This window comes from Canis lupus, chromosome 26, assembly GCF_011100685.1.
Source record: "Canis lupus familiaris isolate Mischka breed German Shepherd chromosome 26, alternate assembly UU_Cfam_GSD_1.0, whole genome shotgun sequence".
In the NCBI taxonomy this organism is placed as follows: domain Eukaryota; kingdom Metazoa; phylum Chordata; class Mammalia; order Carnivora; family Canidae; genus Canis; species Canis lupus.
Window position 1 is genome coordinate 9673051 of NC_049247.1, and position 17455 is coordinate 9690505.

Here is a 17455-nt window from a genome sequence, read left to right on the forward strand (position 1 = left end):
AATCATGACTGAAAGAGGAGAGACCACAACCAATACTGGAGAAGTACAAGCAATTACAAGAGAATATTATGAGCAATTATATGGCAACAAATTAGGCAATCTGGAGGAAAAAGATGCATTCCTAGAAACACATAAACTACCAAAACTGAAACAGGAAGAAATAGAAAACCTGAACAGACCCACAACCAGCAAAGAAATTGAAGCAGTAATCAAAAACCTCCCAACAAACAAGAGTCCAGGGCCAGATGGCCTCCCAGGGGAATTCTACCAAACTTTTCTTTTCTTTTACTCTTTAAAGATTTTTGACTTATTTATTCATCACTCGCACATACACACACAGAGAGAGAGAGAGAGCGAGAGCAGAGAGAGAGAGAGAGAGAGAGAGGCAGAGACATAGGCAGAGGGAGAAGCACATAGGCACAGGGAGCCCGATGTGGGACTTGATCCCAGGACCCTGGGATCATGACCTGAGCCAAAGACAGATGCTCAACCACTGAGTCACCCAGGCGCCACTCCACCAAACATTTACAGAATAATTAATTCCTTTTCTTCTGAAGCTGTTTCAAAAAGATAGAAATGAAAGGACTTCCAAACTCATTGCACGAGGCCAGCAATACCTTGACCTCAATGCCAGACAAAGACCCCACCAAAAAGGAGAATTACAGACCAATATCCCTGACGAATATGGATGCAAAAATTCTCTCCTAGATACTAGCTAATAGGATCCAAGAGTACATTAGAAGAATTATTCACCATGACCAAGTGAGATTTGTTCCTGGGCTGCAAGGGTGGTTCAACATTTATTTTTATTTTTATTTTTTTAAAGATTTTATTTATTTATTCATGAGAGACACAGAGAGAGAAAGAGGCACAGACACAGGCAGAGGGAGAAGCAGGCTCCATGCAGGGAGCCCAACGTGGGACTCGATCCCAGGTCTCCGGGATCATACCCTGGGCTGAAGGAGGCGCTAAACTGCTGAGCCACCCGGGCTGCCCTCAACATTTATTTTTAACAACAGCTTTTAATAACAGCTTTCTTGATATATAACTCACACTGCACAGCCACATGCAGAAGAATGAAACAGGACCACTTTCTTACACCATACACAAAAATAAACTCAAAATCAATGAAAGACCTAAATGTGTGGCAGAAATCCATCAAAATCCTAGAGAAGAACACAGGCAGGAATCTCTTTGACCTCAGCTGCAGCAACTTCTTGCTAGACACGTCTTCAAAGCAAGGGAAACAAAAGCAAAAATGAACTGTTGAGATTTCATCAAGATAAAAAGCTTTTGCACAGCAAAGGAAACAGCAAAACTAAAAGGCAACCTATGGAACAGGAGGAGATATTTACAAATGACATATCAGATAAAGGGCTAATATCCAAAGTCTATAAAGAACTTTCAAACTCCAATACCCCCAAACCAAAGTCTGCAGTCAAGAAATGGGCAGAAGACATGAAGAGACATTTCCCAAAGAAGACGTACAAATGGCTAATAGGCAGGTAAAAAACAAAAACAAAAACAAAAACAAAAACAAAACTCAACATCACTCGGCATCAGGGAAACACAAATCAAAACCACAATGGGATACCACCTCCCAGCTGGTCAGAATGGCTAAAATTAACAACTCAGGAAACAGCAGATGTTGGCGAGATGCGGAGAAAGAAGAACCCTCTCACACTGTGGGTGGAAATGAAAACTGGTAGCCGCTGTGGAACACAGTGTGGAGGTTCCTCAAAAAGTTAAAAATCAAGCTACCCTACAACCCAGCAATGGCACTACTAGGTATTTATGCAAAGGCTACAAACATAGTGGTCCAAGGGGGCATCTGGACCCCAATGTTTACAGCAGCAATGTCCATAGTAGCTAAACTATGGAACAAGCCCAGATGTCCATTGACAGATGAATGGATAAAGAAGACGTGGTGTGTGGACACACACACAGACACACACACACACAGATGGAATACTATTCATCCATCTAAAAGAATGAAATCTTGCCATTTGGAAAGACGTGGATGAAACTAGAGGGTATTATGCTAAGTGAAATAAGAGTCAGAGAAAGACAAATACAAGATCTGACTCCTATGTGGAATTTAAGAAACCAAACAGATGGACACAGGAGAAAGGAAGGAAAAATAAAATAAGATGGAAACAGAGAGGGAGACAAACCGTAAGAGACTCAACTATAGGAAACAAACTGAGGGTTGCTGGAGGGGAAGGTGGGCAGGGGGGACCGGGTAACTGGGTGATGGGCCGGCCGTAAGGAGGGCACCTGATGGAATGAGCACTGGGTGTTATATACGCAACTGCTGAATCCCTAAATTCTGTCTCTGAAACTAATATACACTATATATTAATTACATTGAGTTTGAATAAAATGTTTTTAAATAAATGAAATCATAAAATATTTGTCCTTTTGTGTCTGGCTCGGCTGTTCTCTTTCTAATAACTCACTGTAAAATAAATTTACATCTTATGCATGCTTTGTGTTTGTGCTGTGATTCAAAGTAAAACATTTCAGAAAAGAAAAAAGGAGTGGTGCAAACTGGAACAGAATGTTTATACACTCTTTCAAAGAGTTTCATTTTGAAATGGAAAAGAGAAATTGGATGCAACTGGAGAGTGATATAGGCTGAGAAGGATGGTTTCATAAGGGCGAGATATTACAGCATATGATGAGACTGGATCCAATGGACAAACAGATGTTTAAAATGTCAAAGGGAGGGACGCCTGGGTGGCTCAGCGGTTGAGTGCCTGCCTTCGGCCCAGGTTGTGATCTCCGGATCCGGGATCTAGTCCTGCATCGGGCTCCCTGCGAGGAGCCTGCTTCTCCCTCTGCCTATGTCTCTGCCTCTCTCTCTCTCTCTCTCTCTCTCTGTGTGTGTGTGTCTCAGGAATAAATAAATAAATCTTAAAAAAAAAAAGATGTCAAAGGGAGAAGGGAGAACTGGAAGAGTGAACAAAGTCCGTGAGCAACTGAATGGGAAGGAGACTCTGCATACAAGCAGAAGGATCGGCCTTAGATTGGAGCATGGACAACTTATCCACTACAGTGGAGGAGACTCTAGATACAGGTGGGCTCACCTGGCATCTACATGTAGAAGTACTCATTGGATTGCTTCCATTTTTCTCAGTGAAAGAAGAGGCAGGAAGAAATCAGGAGAGTGAACTTCTGGTAAAATATAGGAAGAGGTATACACACACTGAAATCACAATATGCCATTAGTCAGCATGGTTGTGGGTTTCCCAGAAGACACTTTTAGCCATTCAGGGCAGGCATTCAAGCAAGTACAAACAAATAACACACAACAGATGAGACATCACCGTACCCATACCAGGGTTCACTTGATAAATAATTCTTGTTCATCTACTCTTGGACAAGCCCTCTTCTAGACCCAGGGGTATAAAGATGAACAGACAGAAGAGGTCGCTGAACCCCCAGAGGCCATATTCTAACACAAGGGAGACTTTTATCAGGATTATCTAGTTCAGAACAGGCACAATCTTAGTGTACCAGTATGTCAGGGCCATCTCGAGAAGGCTGTGGGCCTCTACGCACCCACCAACATGGCCATGATACTCATGCATAAGAGGAGACCGCTCTATTAGCATCCCCATACACATGTTTGGACTGTGTTATAAACAGAACTCGAGAAACCAAACTTTGGTGATGTTAAAACAGAGAGGACTATTGGCCCTTGCCCCGTGAGTCACCAGTCCACGTGAGTCTGTCCTGTGGCCACAGTGCCACCACTCTATCTGCCTTAGCTAACAGACTGGCCTGTGAGGTGTGCATATCACTATAATGCCATCGAGGGATAAAGAACAATCTGAATTATGATGTCTGTGTATCACAGAGCAAGAGTTTTAGAAGAGGGGAAGTGAGCGACAGAGTGTGCTCACCAAAGATGTCCAATCCCCCTGGTCTGGAACACTTGGAGTTAGCCAAGCAACGGACGACCAGAGGGGTGGGGGTGGGGCATTCTGTGTGGCACAGTTGAGAAGGCATGGAGGTTTTGTTTCCACTCTCAAGGTAGGGTCTTGCATTTTAGAGTTTGCAGTCCTTCATGATTATATCAGCCTATGATGTCGGAAGGACTTTAGCCAAGGTGCACTGAAGCTGATGCTGTGGAAAGAAGTCACAGAGAAAGGACACTATCTGAAGGATAACAGATCAGAAAGACTGGAAAGGACACAGCCAGAGGCTGTGCCTCTCACAGGTAGACAGTAGCCACCCTTTATGCAGCCAGAAGAGATCTGGAGCTAATGCCTGTGACTGAGGGTCTGTGTGTCAGGGAGAGCTGCTGCTGATGGACGCAGGCCACCCACCATCAGCTGATTCACAATGGCCATATCCATGGCAGCTTCTTTGAGACACTCTGCCTCCTTGTCTTCTCTGCAGAAATACCAAGTGGTTACCTACGAGGCTGGCCAAGTGTTTCAGACTTGGGCTCCCCACGTGAAGGACTTGAGGCGGGCACTGGTAGCACCAGGACCTCTGTGTGTCAGGTTAGGGGTTTTGTTGCTGTTGGTACTGATTTTCTTGCCAAGCTTGTACTGTGACCCTGGATCTGTATATTACTCTTCTTATGAAACAGTCATCCCCAAGAGTCTGACAGCCAAGGGAAGGGAAGACCCAGGGGAAAAGGCATCTTATGTACTATTAATGCAGGGCCAGAAACAGGTGATTCACCTGAAGGTGAAGAGAGACTATTTTGTGAGTAACTTTCCAGTCTTCAGCTACCACAATGGTGTCCTGGGGCAAGAAATGCCTTTCATCTCGCATGACTGTCACTATGAAGGCTACATAGAAGGAGTCCCAGGTTCTTTTGTTTCTCTCAACACCTGTTCGGGCCTCAGGGGCATCCTGATTAGGGAGGGAAAACCCTATGGCATTGAGCCCATGGACACTTCAAAACGGTTTGAACATGTGCTGTACACCATGGCACACCAAGCTCGAGTCTCCTGTAATGTCACTTCCAAAGGCAGCCAAGTGGTGTCCACCAGCCGGCAACAAGGGAGCAGGGAGCCTCGCAGTCTACAGGCACCGTCCTCCTTTTGGTCACACACCAAGTACGTGGAGATGTTTGTCGTGGTCAACCACCAGCGGTTCCAAATGTGGGGCAGTAACGTCAATGAGACAGTCCAGAGAGTAATGGACATCACCGCTCTGGCCAACATCTTCACTAGGGGAATAAACACAGAGGTGGTGTTGGCTGGAATGGAGATCTGGACCGAGGGGGACCTCATAGAAGTCCCAGCGGACTTGCGAGTTACACTCAGGAATTTCAATAGCTGGAGACAGGAGAAGCTGTTCCATCGTGTGGAGCACGATGTTGCCCACATGATCGTTGGACATCATCCTGAAGGGGATGCGGGGCAGGCATTTCTCAATGGTGCCTGTTCGGGAGGCTTTGCAACAGCCGTTGAATCCTTCCATCATGAAGATGTCCTCCTGTTTGCAGCGCTCATGGTCCATGAGCTCGGGCACAACTTGGGTATTCAGCACGACCACTCAGCCTGCATTTGTAAAGATAAACACTTTTGCCTCATGCATGAAAATATCACTAAGGAAAGTGGCTTCAGCAACTGCAGCTCTGACTACTTCTACAAGTTCCTCCGGGAGCATAAAGGGGCCTGCCTATTTAACAAGCCTCGGCCCAAAGGTCGCCTGCGTAGGCAAGCCACGTGTGGAAATGGTGTGTTGGAGGAGGATGAACAATGTGATTGTGGACCTGACTGTGGTAATAACCTTTGCTGTGACCAAACATGTCGGTTGAAGGAGCAGGCACAGTGTAATGATGGACTATGCTGTTTTAATTGCCAGTTCAGACATAAAGGATTCATGTGTCGCTCTGCTTTGGGAGAGTGTGACCTCCCAGAGTATTGTGATGGTTCTTCTGGTAAATGCCCCACAGACCTCTATAAGCAAGATGGTACACTGTGTGATATAATTCACTATTGCTTTAGAGGCCGGTGTAAGAACCCTGATATTCAGTGCATGGATATATATGGTTCCCCTGCAGTGTCTGCTCCAGAAGACTGTTATATTTCTATGAACAGCAAAGGTAACCGGTTTGGGAACTGTGGCTGTCCTACTGCAGTTGTCCCAAGATATGTTAAGTGCTTTGATGAGAATATATTTTGTGGGAAACTTGTATGTACAAATATTACCCAGGTACCACCAATAAAACCTTACCATACTGTGATCCAGGTAGCTCACAAAGATGACTGGTGTTGGAGCATGGATGCCTACAACATCAGTGATATCCCTGACGATGGAGATGTGCACACTGGCACTCTCTGTGCCCCACACAAAGTCTGCATGAATTACTCTTGCACTGATCATGTCGTGCTCAAGTACGACTGTGAACCAAAAGAAATGTGTAATGGGAGAGGAGTTTGCAACAATTTAAAGCACTGCCATTGTGAGGCTGGCTATGCCCCACCTGACTGCAAAGCTCCAGGAAATGGTGGTAGTGTGGACAGTGGCCCTCCTGGCTATCTAGATGATGGAATTCCACGTGAAGATAAAAGTAAAAGTCATAGTTTTGATCGTGGTAATTTTGGTAAAGGTGGTGAGAATGCAGATGAAAGCAAAAGCCTTGGCAACTTATTGTACATATTCCCCTTATTTCTTGTAGCAATATTTTTAAGTCTGATTATTGCTGCCAGTGTTGGGGCTAGAAAGGAGATATCACAGTGCTCACAAGAGGCTCTAGAAGAAACTGAAGAAGTAGCTGTACAAAAAGAAGTAGGCAGATTAGAGGAAGATGTAGAGGGAAAAAATGAGTAGTGGTAGGAAGAAGTCTAATATAGCAAATACCAGAATACTTGGTGGAATGCAGGTTCAGAACATGAAGTCCACACTGATGGTTGCAATGGCCCTATAAATAGGGACTCTATAGTTTGTAGACATGACATCTGGGCAAGGAGGGCTTTTCTCATTCAATTTAGTCATGGATTATATATACATATATCTAAAATATTTTGTTAAAATATTTTAATACTTTCATTATCACATTTTATTAAACATTTAATTTAAACTTTTCTCATGAAACATTCAGATCAATATCTTATGTTAGTAGGTCTAATTTTGAGATACCTGATGTTTAGGGAATGTCATCTTCCATCTACTATGCGGACATACAGATAATATGTCCACACATATATGTCCCTATATATATTGGGGTCCCAGGTTTTTCACCTCATTCATAACTACACATTACATTGTTTCTATGTTGGTTGTTCTAATTGCTCTGTGAAGTGTATCCATGAAATGAAAAGATTTTAAATTAAAAAGTAAATAAATATCTCTTTTCAAATGAAACATCACTTTAGGCTTTATGTGGCCTGTGATCTGGGTCTCCTTCCATTTTGTGGTTCTCCATTTAATTCAGGTTGGTACGATCACCCTGGTTCGGGGTGAAAGAGGCAGGGATGGGGAAAAAGGACAAGAGGTGACCTTGACTGGTGCTCATTTTACATTTTTCTATTTTCTATTTTAATTTTGTTTATTCTCAATTCCTTTTCTAAGTTATATACTGTTGAGGGAATGTCTTAAAGATACAGAGATTTGGAAGGTAGTTATTTAAAAAGACATAACAAGGGAGTGTTATGGCTTAGCAGTTCAGTGCCTGCTTTCGGTCCAGGGCCTGATCCTGGAGTCCCAGGATCGAGTCCCACGTTGGGCTCCCAGCATGGAGCCTACTACTCCCTCTGCCTGTCTCTCTCTCTCTGTCTCTCTCTCTCTTTATGTCTATCATGAAAAAATAAATAAATAAAATCTTTTAAAAAAAGACATAACAAGCACCTATATAACGTTATCCATTGGTACAAGGAATTAAACACTTCACATTTGTTGTCTTAATTTTATCCTCCCATCTGTCCTCTGAGACCTCCATCTTCTAAAAGAGGAAACAGACCCCAAAGAGTTCTGCTCTAGAGTTAGCAACAGATGGAAGCTGTGTCTTGCCCAATGTACCACTGAATCTACATTCCCCACTGCTTCATGAGCCCTTCCTTCAATTAAAAAAAAAAAAAGTGACAAGTGACTTTAAAGACAATCGATATGTTCTTTATGTGCCCACAACATAGCTTCTTCCTCAGTGACTCTGAGGAAACTAAAGCCATACCAGATGGGTGCTTGATCACTATCGTGAACCCACCAGACTGTGTACTTGTTACCAATGAAAGTGCCTTTCTCCCTATTACATCCTGATGTCATGGAGTGTCAGGTTTTATCTTATTCAGCTCTGAGGTCCCAGCTCACTGTAGGTGCTCAGTAAATGTTGACCAAGTGAAGGACTTTAAAATAGGAGGGTAACTTCTATGAATGCCACTTGCCAAAACCTTGCTTGGGTGCAGTGTTGCTTCATGTTGAGTGTTCTGAGTCTCAGGGAAGTTTCTGAGCATCAGTCCCTGATGATACACTTGCTGAGTCCCTCTTCTAATGCCTGACACACATGCGCAGAAGAGAACAGAAAAAAAAAATTCCGTTAAGACGTGATTTCTGCCTTCAAGAAGCTTATGTTAATTACTTTTGCTGGAACAAAACTAAACTTCAGGGCAAAATCCAAACTCAGGACTTCGTTATGTAAGATTCCAGGTCATGGGATTCGCTGCTAACCAAATCTCAGCGTGTTTTGTGCCAGAAGATCAGGATGCATGGTGAAAAGACACCATTAGTTGGTAGTCAGCCGAGAGTTGTGACGACAAGGGTGAAACTGAGTAAGTGAAGGTCTCCACTTGTAAACTTACACATGTGATTTGGGACTTTTGAAAAAGATGTGGAGGATTTCTGCTGAGAAGCACTTCAGTGGAGAGCAGGAGGGGTTACTTTCCTAACTGCACATGTGATGGTGACTATGGTAAGAGTTAAAGAGCATCACATATTTTTACTAGCTTCTCAAGCATAAGGGAATCATGATTTAGATAGGGGGTAATTATGCTTAGCTAATTTAATGGTGTTCTTTAAAGACCAAAAGTCAGATAGATAATTGGGAAACTATCAGTAAAACCTATTTAAAACTCCACAACATGAATACTTGGGTGGCTCAGTCAGTTAAGCATCTGCCCTCGGCTCAGGTCATGATCTTGGGTCCTGGGATCCCAGCCCCTGGTTGAACTCCCTGCTCAGCGAGGAGTCTGCTTCTTTTTTTTTAATTTTTTAAATTTATTTATGATAGTCACAGAGAGAGAGAGAGAGAGAGGCAAAGACACAGGCAGAGGGAGAAGCAGGCTCCATGCACCGGGAGCCCGACGTGGGATTCGATCCCGGGTCTCCAGGATCGCGCCCTGGGCCAAAGGCAGGCGCTAAACCGCTGCGCCACCCAGGGATCCCCTCTGCTTCTCTGTCTTCCTCTGCCTCCACCCCTATGCTACCCGCACTTACCCCCCCATTAGTAAATGTAATATATTTTTTTTTTTTTAGTAAATGGAATCTTAAAAAAAAAAAACCCAAACCAAAAAACTTCACAATATTTACATCAAACTTTAGAAAAAATTAGCAAATATGCAAGTTGTAAGTTGAATGAACTTTGTTTTTTAGTTGCTGTCCTATGACTGCAAGATGAGGTTGAAGGCAGGAAACAAAGGTCAGGACAGGCTATTTGAATGAAGTTCCTCTGAAAAAGAGATAGAAAATTGGACGTATTTATAAACTGTCAGATGAATCTATTTTTTAAAGATTTTATTGATTTATTTGAGAGAGAGAGGAAGGAGAGAGAGCACAAGCAGGGGGAGTGGCAGAGGGAGAGGTAAAAGCAGGCTCCTTGATGCGGGGCCCAATCCCAGGACCCTGAGATCATGACTTGAGCCAAAGGCAGATGCTCAACCGACTGAGCCACCCAGCCACCCGTGTCAGGTAAATCTTAAAATGTGTGGAAACCCTAAATCTCAGGGATTGAAGGCTGAAGTTCTTTAGCATATGCTATGGCAGGGAGGAGACCAATTTTAGTGTGGGCACAAGAAGGGAGGTAGGGTACCTTGGGTTCCAGGTTCAGCGTTCTGCATTTTGTGTGACTGCTTCTACAAAGCACACTCTTGCCTGATCCTCCGCCCCCCACCCCATTATGTTTGGGGTATTCTGAGGCGTTCTTGCTTCCATGTTCCAATAACCTGTGTGGGTAGTCACTAATGACCCAGCCAGCTGCACCTAAGAGATTCTGACAGTGACTCCTTGCCGTCCTTTGCCCCCCCTTCCCTGAGTGGCTATTGTCCTCTCTCTGCTCCCTAAGGCTGGTGGAGACCGAGGCCCTTCCCTTAGTTTCCCAAAGCACAGCCAAGTCCAGGCTCTAGATTTTTATCCAGGTTTAGAGGGAACAAAGGGAAACTACAGTGTGGAAAATAATGTATATGGGTGTGGCCAATATTAAAGTTCTTGGAGTCCAGACGTCTTGCCCCTCCCTCGGAGACTTGGACAGGTCCTCTCTTTCTTTGGACTTCCCCAACGTGACATCTTTCCTTGTCCATGCAGGAGTACTTTGGGAATGTCCTCAAAACTTGGAGCCAAACACCAACCTCCCTTCTGGGGCTCAGTTGAAGGAAAGTAAAAGATTTATGTTAACACAGGTGACATATCAACCTCATAGGGGTGCAGTTCTGCACTAAATAAAGTTTTGCACTCATCACCAAAACTTTTTTTTATCTGCAAAATTTCTTGACACCATGTTAAAAATTAAAATGAAAACTTAATGGTATTTACAAACTTCAGAATTTTAGTGTTTCCTTTGGGCAAATATGCTCACTGAAATGTTTTCTCAAAACCAAGAGCAGACTTCCTTCAAGAATGTTTGCAAAGTGCTGACTCTTTAAAATTACTATTCCCCCTGCTTCTGGACATAAGGCTTTAAAACTTCTTGGACCAGGGAAGAATGGGGGGAGAAAAAGGTCCAATACCACTTTTGTTATTTAATATAATTATGGCAGTCTTACATGAGGAGGTCATGTGTAAGGACATGTATGAGGACCAAGAAGGCATTGGATTAGTTTGTGAAGCAGAAAGCCATGGGTGAGTCTTCCCACAGTTAGAAAACAATTTTCCAAATACTTACAAAGGAAACATCGGAGGCGGAATTATGACCAAGTGTTTGCAAACAAATGCCTGTTTTACTGCTGGAAACTACCTAATCGGGCTCTCTAGTGACCTTCCTGAGGTTCTCCAGACACAGACTGTGTCACCACAGCCTGGAGTTCAGGAACGTCCACTGCTCTCTCGTTATCTAGGGTAGTAAACCTGGTGAGGCATTAAAGGGCTCTGACAACTGGGTCCTCCTGTCCACTTCTAGCCATTATCTCCTACGACTTTTGAAAACAAACATGTCCTCGTTTCTCCTATTCGTATGTCTGACAGGGAGGACCTGTGTTCTCGCTATATGCCATGGCCACTTGTCTCTCTGGGCTTTTGATTCTATCAAATGACCTTACTCTTCCCTATGCTCACTTGGTTCAACCTTCCCAGCTCCAGCGAGGCTCTTGAAATTGCTCCAGCATACCTTTCTCTACTTTTTTGAAGGACACATGGGTTCTCTTTGAGAATACTCACGGAAAGAACCTATAGGGCAGTCAGTCTGAAACAGGCCATCAGGGGATTGTTTTCTACAGAACAAGGGAGCATCCATCATCCTTGTCCTTGAGTGAAATGACTGGGTGACGGGCACTGAGGAGGGCACTTGATGGGATGAGCACTGGGTGTTATACTCTATGTTGGCAAACCGAACTTCTATATATATATATATATATATATATATATATATATATATATATATTCAATATTGTATATATATATTTAAAAAAAGAAATCTCCAGTTAGTACGTTGAAAGTGAGAAATGTGTGTACCCACGCAACATGTTCTCAGAACCTCAAAGTCTGAAGGTACTCATGCTTTGGTGGAGAAATGGAAAGAAAGCTTCTCAAGACACAGGAGGAGTGAGCTGCGAAGCCACAACCTTTCTTCTAGTAATGCATTTTTGGTCACCTACTAATCACGAACTAGGTGTGAGTGCAAACAGTTTCCCATGAAAAAGGGATATAAAAAAAGGCACAGTGTCAGTGCCAGGGGACGGGAGAGAAGGCTCTCCCTCATGCTTATCCACCTAAAGCCCTCCTTTACGGTTCCCCAGGTAAGGTAGGTCATCAGGAAACTACGGAAATGCAAACAAAGATGCCAAATAAAGCAAAGGCTACCAATTAATCCTATGCTTTGGAAAAATGACAATGGATCCCAACTTTGAGGTAACTGATGTGTCATGGTTTAAGGGAAGCCTACAGACAGGAATCTCTTTATAAAACTGTTGCAACAAAATGATGCCAGTACATTAGATCCCCCAGCTATTCAGGGGAACTCTATTGCAGAATTTACATTTTTATGGAACAATGTGTATATATATATATATATATATATATATATATATATATATATATATGAAACACTTGGTTTTATTCACAATTTTTTCCAAAACAGATACAATTTTTAATCATCTTTATTGTCACGTTAGCTGTTTTTATGACCAATGTCAATGTCTAGTAGTGTTTTACAAAACAATTAAAGCGTAAGAGAAAACAATCGGCTACCTTTCCTAAACACTGTGAGAGCTCTTTTCTTCTCCTTGGATGATGCTAAGAGCGTGAATGCTGTGTAAGCTTGGAGTCTTGTGTTCTGATAGCCTAAAAAATCCAGCCAGAAGGATTTTCTGAGAGCAAACAACCTTATTTAAAAGAAGAAAGTCACCTTTCTTCTGATTGAGGGGGCTTTCATATTCCCTGTCTCTAAATCCCAGGCGTTACTTTCTGGCTCATTGGTCTTAGACATCGAACTTCACTTCCTTGGGCCTAGGTTTCTGATTCAGTAAGATGGCCACGCGAAGGACGCCCCTCACATAGTGGGTTGAGAGATTAAGTTAGGTAATGCCTGTGCTCGTATCAGGTGCACTGCTTGGCTTACAGCGGGTGCCCACATAAACACTGAGAAGATCTAAAGTCACCTGTGTCTATGGATGTCAGATTGTATGAATTCTACGTTGTTCAGCAATGGTAAGATCTATCACTACCTAGTCGTAATACTGAATTTCCTTCATACCAATGGCATTCTGGCCTATCACACACATGGGCATTTGCAAACATGTTTCTACTTCCCCTACTAAATTGAAAATCTCTGGGGGGTGAGGAGGAGTAAGATTTGATTGATGTGGCAATCACTGCCTCGGGTCCAGTTACGGGTAAGACTGGTAAGGGCTTTATTCTCTTCCTTAGAGCCCCTCTCAAGACCATGGTGGCATTGAAAGCAACACTGCTGTTTGGGTCCTAAGTCAAGATTCTAGTTTCCTCCCTCTTCTGACTGTACCTTTAATCCTGAACGTGCAAATGGCTCAGGAGAGGTCAATTTGCACATTTGAGGCTTACTGCCCAACCTTGATGCCTTTTTACAGAGTCTAATTTGACTATGAAGCTGACACATGTCACCTTGTCTCATTCACTCACTCATTGATGCATTCATTCATTCCACCACTATTGAGTCCTTACCTATGAACTATTGAACTAGTACTAGGGACATGGTAGAAAATAAGACAAAGCCTCTGATCCCATGAAAGTTAAAAAAAAAATCACAAACCTGGCAGAAACAAAAAGATAACTGTATGATGTGCCAGGTTGTAATATGTGTGTGATGGAACAGAATGGAGCAAGAAAGGGGAACAAGAGTGATGTTAGGGTGGAGTGCTATTTGAAGGCCATGGTCAGAGAAGGGGAAGAGCAGACCAGGGAGAGGGAAGTCTAAGTGGAAAAGTCCTGAGACGGGAACATGCTTGGCAATGTCTGAAGAACAGCCAAGAGGTCAGCATCATCTGGACAGAGTGGGCATCGTGTGTAGCAGTTGAGGGCTGTGAGTGGAGACAGGTCACATGAACACTTGGTAAGGATCGTAAAGGAATTATGTTTCTATTTCAGTGGAGATGAGAAACACGGGAGGGCTTTAGCAAAGGAGTGACCAGAGCTGAGAAGTACTGAAGGATCACTCCATCTGCTACATGATCAATGAACAGGCAGGGGTAGGGCGATGGGCCATTGCATAAATAGAGAATCCTTAGAGACCTTGTGATCTGTCAAGTGGGAGATGTTGGAAGCATTCAGGAGGGTGGCTGAAGTGGTAGTGGTGAGAAGAAGCTAGATTCTGGGTACACTGTGAGGTAGAGCTCAAAGGGTTTGCTGACAGAGCAGATGTAGAGTGTGAGAGAAAGGCAGCAAGAAGGATGACTCCAGTGGCTCTGCCCTGAGCAACTGCAAGGACAGAACTACCATTTACTGAGGTGCAGATGAGTGTGGAAAGAGCAGGCGTTGGACATGGTTAGTTTGAGATGCCTGTTAAACACCTATGTGGGCATGCTGGCTAGGCAGCAAGTTGACTGAGTCTGGAATTCAGGAGAGAAGTCAGCCACAGATGTCTATTTGAGAGTTGCCAGTCTGGAGATGATATCCAAGCCACGGGATCGGTTGACACTGCCTAGGGAGCAGAGTGAGCAGCTAGAGAAAGGAACAGATCTGAGGGCTGGGTGAGGATGTAGCTCCAGGGTGTTTCACGTGTAAGTGTTGATAAGATTGAGGGCTCAGGAAAGAAGTGGGAGAAGGAGTGGCTGGTATGGTATCACCAAGAGAGTGTTGTCCTGAAAACCAAGAAAGGAAAGTGTTTCTAGAAGAGCGTTACACTACAGACTCAGTCCCAACAGCAAATTCTCTTGGCTCTACTTTCAACACATACCCAGGCTGTGACCTCTTATCTCCACTGCCCCCAACCCCCCACTGTCCAGCACACTGCCAGCCAACATCAACTCCCTCTTCTCTTCGCCAACCACAAAAGTCTCTAACTGGTCTCTCTGCTTCCACCCTGGCTCTCCCAACAGCCTATTTTCCACCCAGCAGGCAGAGTGATTATTTTAAAAGGTAAGTCAGAACATACTGATCATCTTTAAGTGCTGCCAATAGGTCCACGGTGAGGACTGAGTTTGATCATTTGATTTGACAACAGAGACATATCCATTGGTATCCTGGAGCAGAGCAGTCTGGATGGATGGGTGGGAATGAAAGCTTATTCTACTGGCATCAAAAGGTAAAGGATGAGTCAAGCAAACATCTCTGAGGGTGTTCAGTGTCATCAGTATTCAGAAAAATACAGATTGTATAGCTACAAAGAGATGTCACTACACACCCACAAGACTGGCTGGACGAAACAGAAAATTCCAAGTATTGCTATGGAGCAGTGGAAGCTCTCCTAAACTGCTTCAGGAACATAAAGTGGCATGCCGCTTTGAAAATAGCACTCTTAATTTTCCAGTTAAATTTATTTTCTCAAGTACCCTATAACAGCTCTTTGACTCTTAGGCAAATGCCCTATACACTTCTGCTTATTTGCATCATGTTACTGGACAATAATGGTCAGAGAAGCACTCTTCATAGTATTTGAAAAGAAAAGAACCCTGTGTTCACTGATCCTCAGTAGAATGTTGTGACTGATCCACACAGAGAAAGACAGGTGTAGTACAACATGGAAAGGAATGAACTATGGTGGCACCCAAGAGAGTAAGTGTAAACTTAAATACCATGTGGAACAAAAGAGGCCACATCGCATTCGTATGAATTCATAGGAAGTTAAGAGGTAAAATGGGAAACGTTTCCAAAATGTTAAAATAAGGTCCTCTAGAAACTCCCTCCTCCAACATGAGCAGTTACGACAAAGGCAAATAGAGTCAGAGTCCACTTTTTCGAAGTATGGAAATTAATCAAAGACAAGGAACCATGTGAAGCTTGTTTGTTCAAACACAAACAGTAAAACAGCTGAATCTTGATAAGAGCAGCAAGCTACGGGAAGTTTTAGTTGCCCTAGTCCCGTATCCCTCTCCCTCAGGCCCTCACTATCCTTGAAAAACAGCATCATAGCTACTCGGGTAGCTGTGAAAACAGGCAACCTAGCACCCAGTGGACTGGGCAGAACCAGTTTGAAGCCCCCCCAAAAGGCCCACGGCCATCGAACTGTCGGTAATTTTACGTCTAGCAGTGCCCAGAAAATCCCCATTCACAGGACGTGCCTTGCTATAAACTCTTAGAAGACAACATAAGGCAAAAGTGTCACGGCACTGGATTTGGCCAAGATCCTTCTGATGCACGACACCAAATGTGCAGGCAACAGAAAATAGACAAAACAGGCTTCAACAACACTTTAAAAATTTTGTGCATCAAAAAACACTATTAACACAGGAAAAAGGCTACCCACAGAACAGGAGAATATATTTGCAAATCAAGTGTCTGATAAGGGACTAATACACAGAGACACTCCTACAACTCAACAACAACAAAATAACCTGATTAAAAATATGGGCAAAGGACTCAAGGAGACACGGCTGCAAAGAGGATACACAAATGACCCATGAGCACCACTAAAAAGATGCTCACCGTCACTCATCATTAGGGAAATGCAAATCAAAACTACAGTGAGACACCACCACCCACCCATAAAGATGGCTTCTGTCAAAAAAAAAAAACAAAAACCCCAGGAAATAACATGTCCCGTGTCGGAAGGACATGGAGGAAACTGGAGCCCATGTGTGCTGCTGCTGAAAATGAAAAGTGGTACAGCTGCTGTGGAATACGGTGTCACGATTCCTCACAAGATCAAAAATAGACTTGTCATACGATACACCAATTCCAATTCTGGGTATACACCCAAAAGAACTGAAAGCAGGGTCTTGAAGAGATATTTGCATGTCCATGTTCACAGCAGCACTATTCACAATAGCTGAAACATGGAAGCAACCTAAGTGTCCATTGATGGATGATGAACAGATAAGCAAAATGAGGCGTATACATACAATGAAACATTCCTCACCTTTAGAAAGAAAAGAAATCTGACACGTGCCACAACACAGATGAGCCTTTAGGACATTACCGGAACAAAATGAGCCAGTCCCCAAAAGAAGTATCTTGTAGGATTCCACTTAGGGGAGGCACTCATAGTAGTCACAGTCATAGAGATAGAAAGTAGAATGGTGGTTCCTACGGGCTGAAGGCAAGGAGGCAATGGGGATTTACAGCTCAATGACTATAGAGTGTCAGTTATAAGTTATAAGAGGAAAAGGAGTCCTGGGGATTGGTAGTGGTGATGGTAGCACAACATTAAGAATGTATCTAATGCCACTGAACTGTGCACTTAAAAACGGCGACGATGGTAAGTTTTATGCTATGTGTGTTTCAACCCAATAAAAAAGAAAACAGGGAGAACAAAAATGAAATACTTCTTCATTCTGAGAGAAACACTAGCACTGGGAAAGTGAAAAGACAGCCCACAGGATGGGAGAAAATATTAGCAGATCATGTATCTGATAGGGACTAGTACTCCAAAATATTAAGAACCCTTATAACTCAACAAGAAAAAGACACCCAATTTTAAAAGGGTACAGGATGT

At 43.4% G+C, this 17455-nt stretch overlaps 1 protein-coding gene and 1 long non-coding RNA gene across 3 annotated transcripts in view; one reads left to right on the forward strand and one right to left on the reverse strand.

Moving 5' to 3' along the window:
- LOC119877583 overlaps positions 1-4141 on the reverse strand; it is a 17310-nt gene extending 13169 nt beyond the window's left edge. The window contains exons 1-2 of the long non-coding RNA XR_005379168.1: positions 3909-4141; positions 3090-3208 (exon numbers count right to left, since the gene is read on the reverse strand). This is a non-coding gene — a long non-coding RNA (uncharacterized LOC119877583). The remainder of the gene's footprint in view (positions 1-3089; positions 3209-3908) is intronic.
- LOC119866150 (disintegrin and metalloproteinase domain-containing protein 1a-like) overlaps positions 3959-17455 on the forward strand; it is a 24728-nt gene continuing 11231 nt past the window's right edge. The window contains exon 1 of one of the 2 annotated variants that reach the window (XM_038575118.1): positions 3959-4536. In XM_038575118.1, coding sequence (XP_038431046.1) covers positions 4351-4536 — 186 coding nt within the window. In that variant the 5' untranslated portion in view covers positions 3959-4350. Of the gene's footprint in view, positions 6479-17455 lie in introns of both variants that reach the window. The other variant, XM_038575117.1, reaches the window with a different exon arrangement.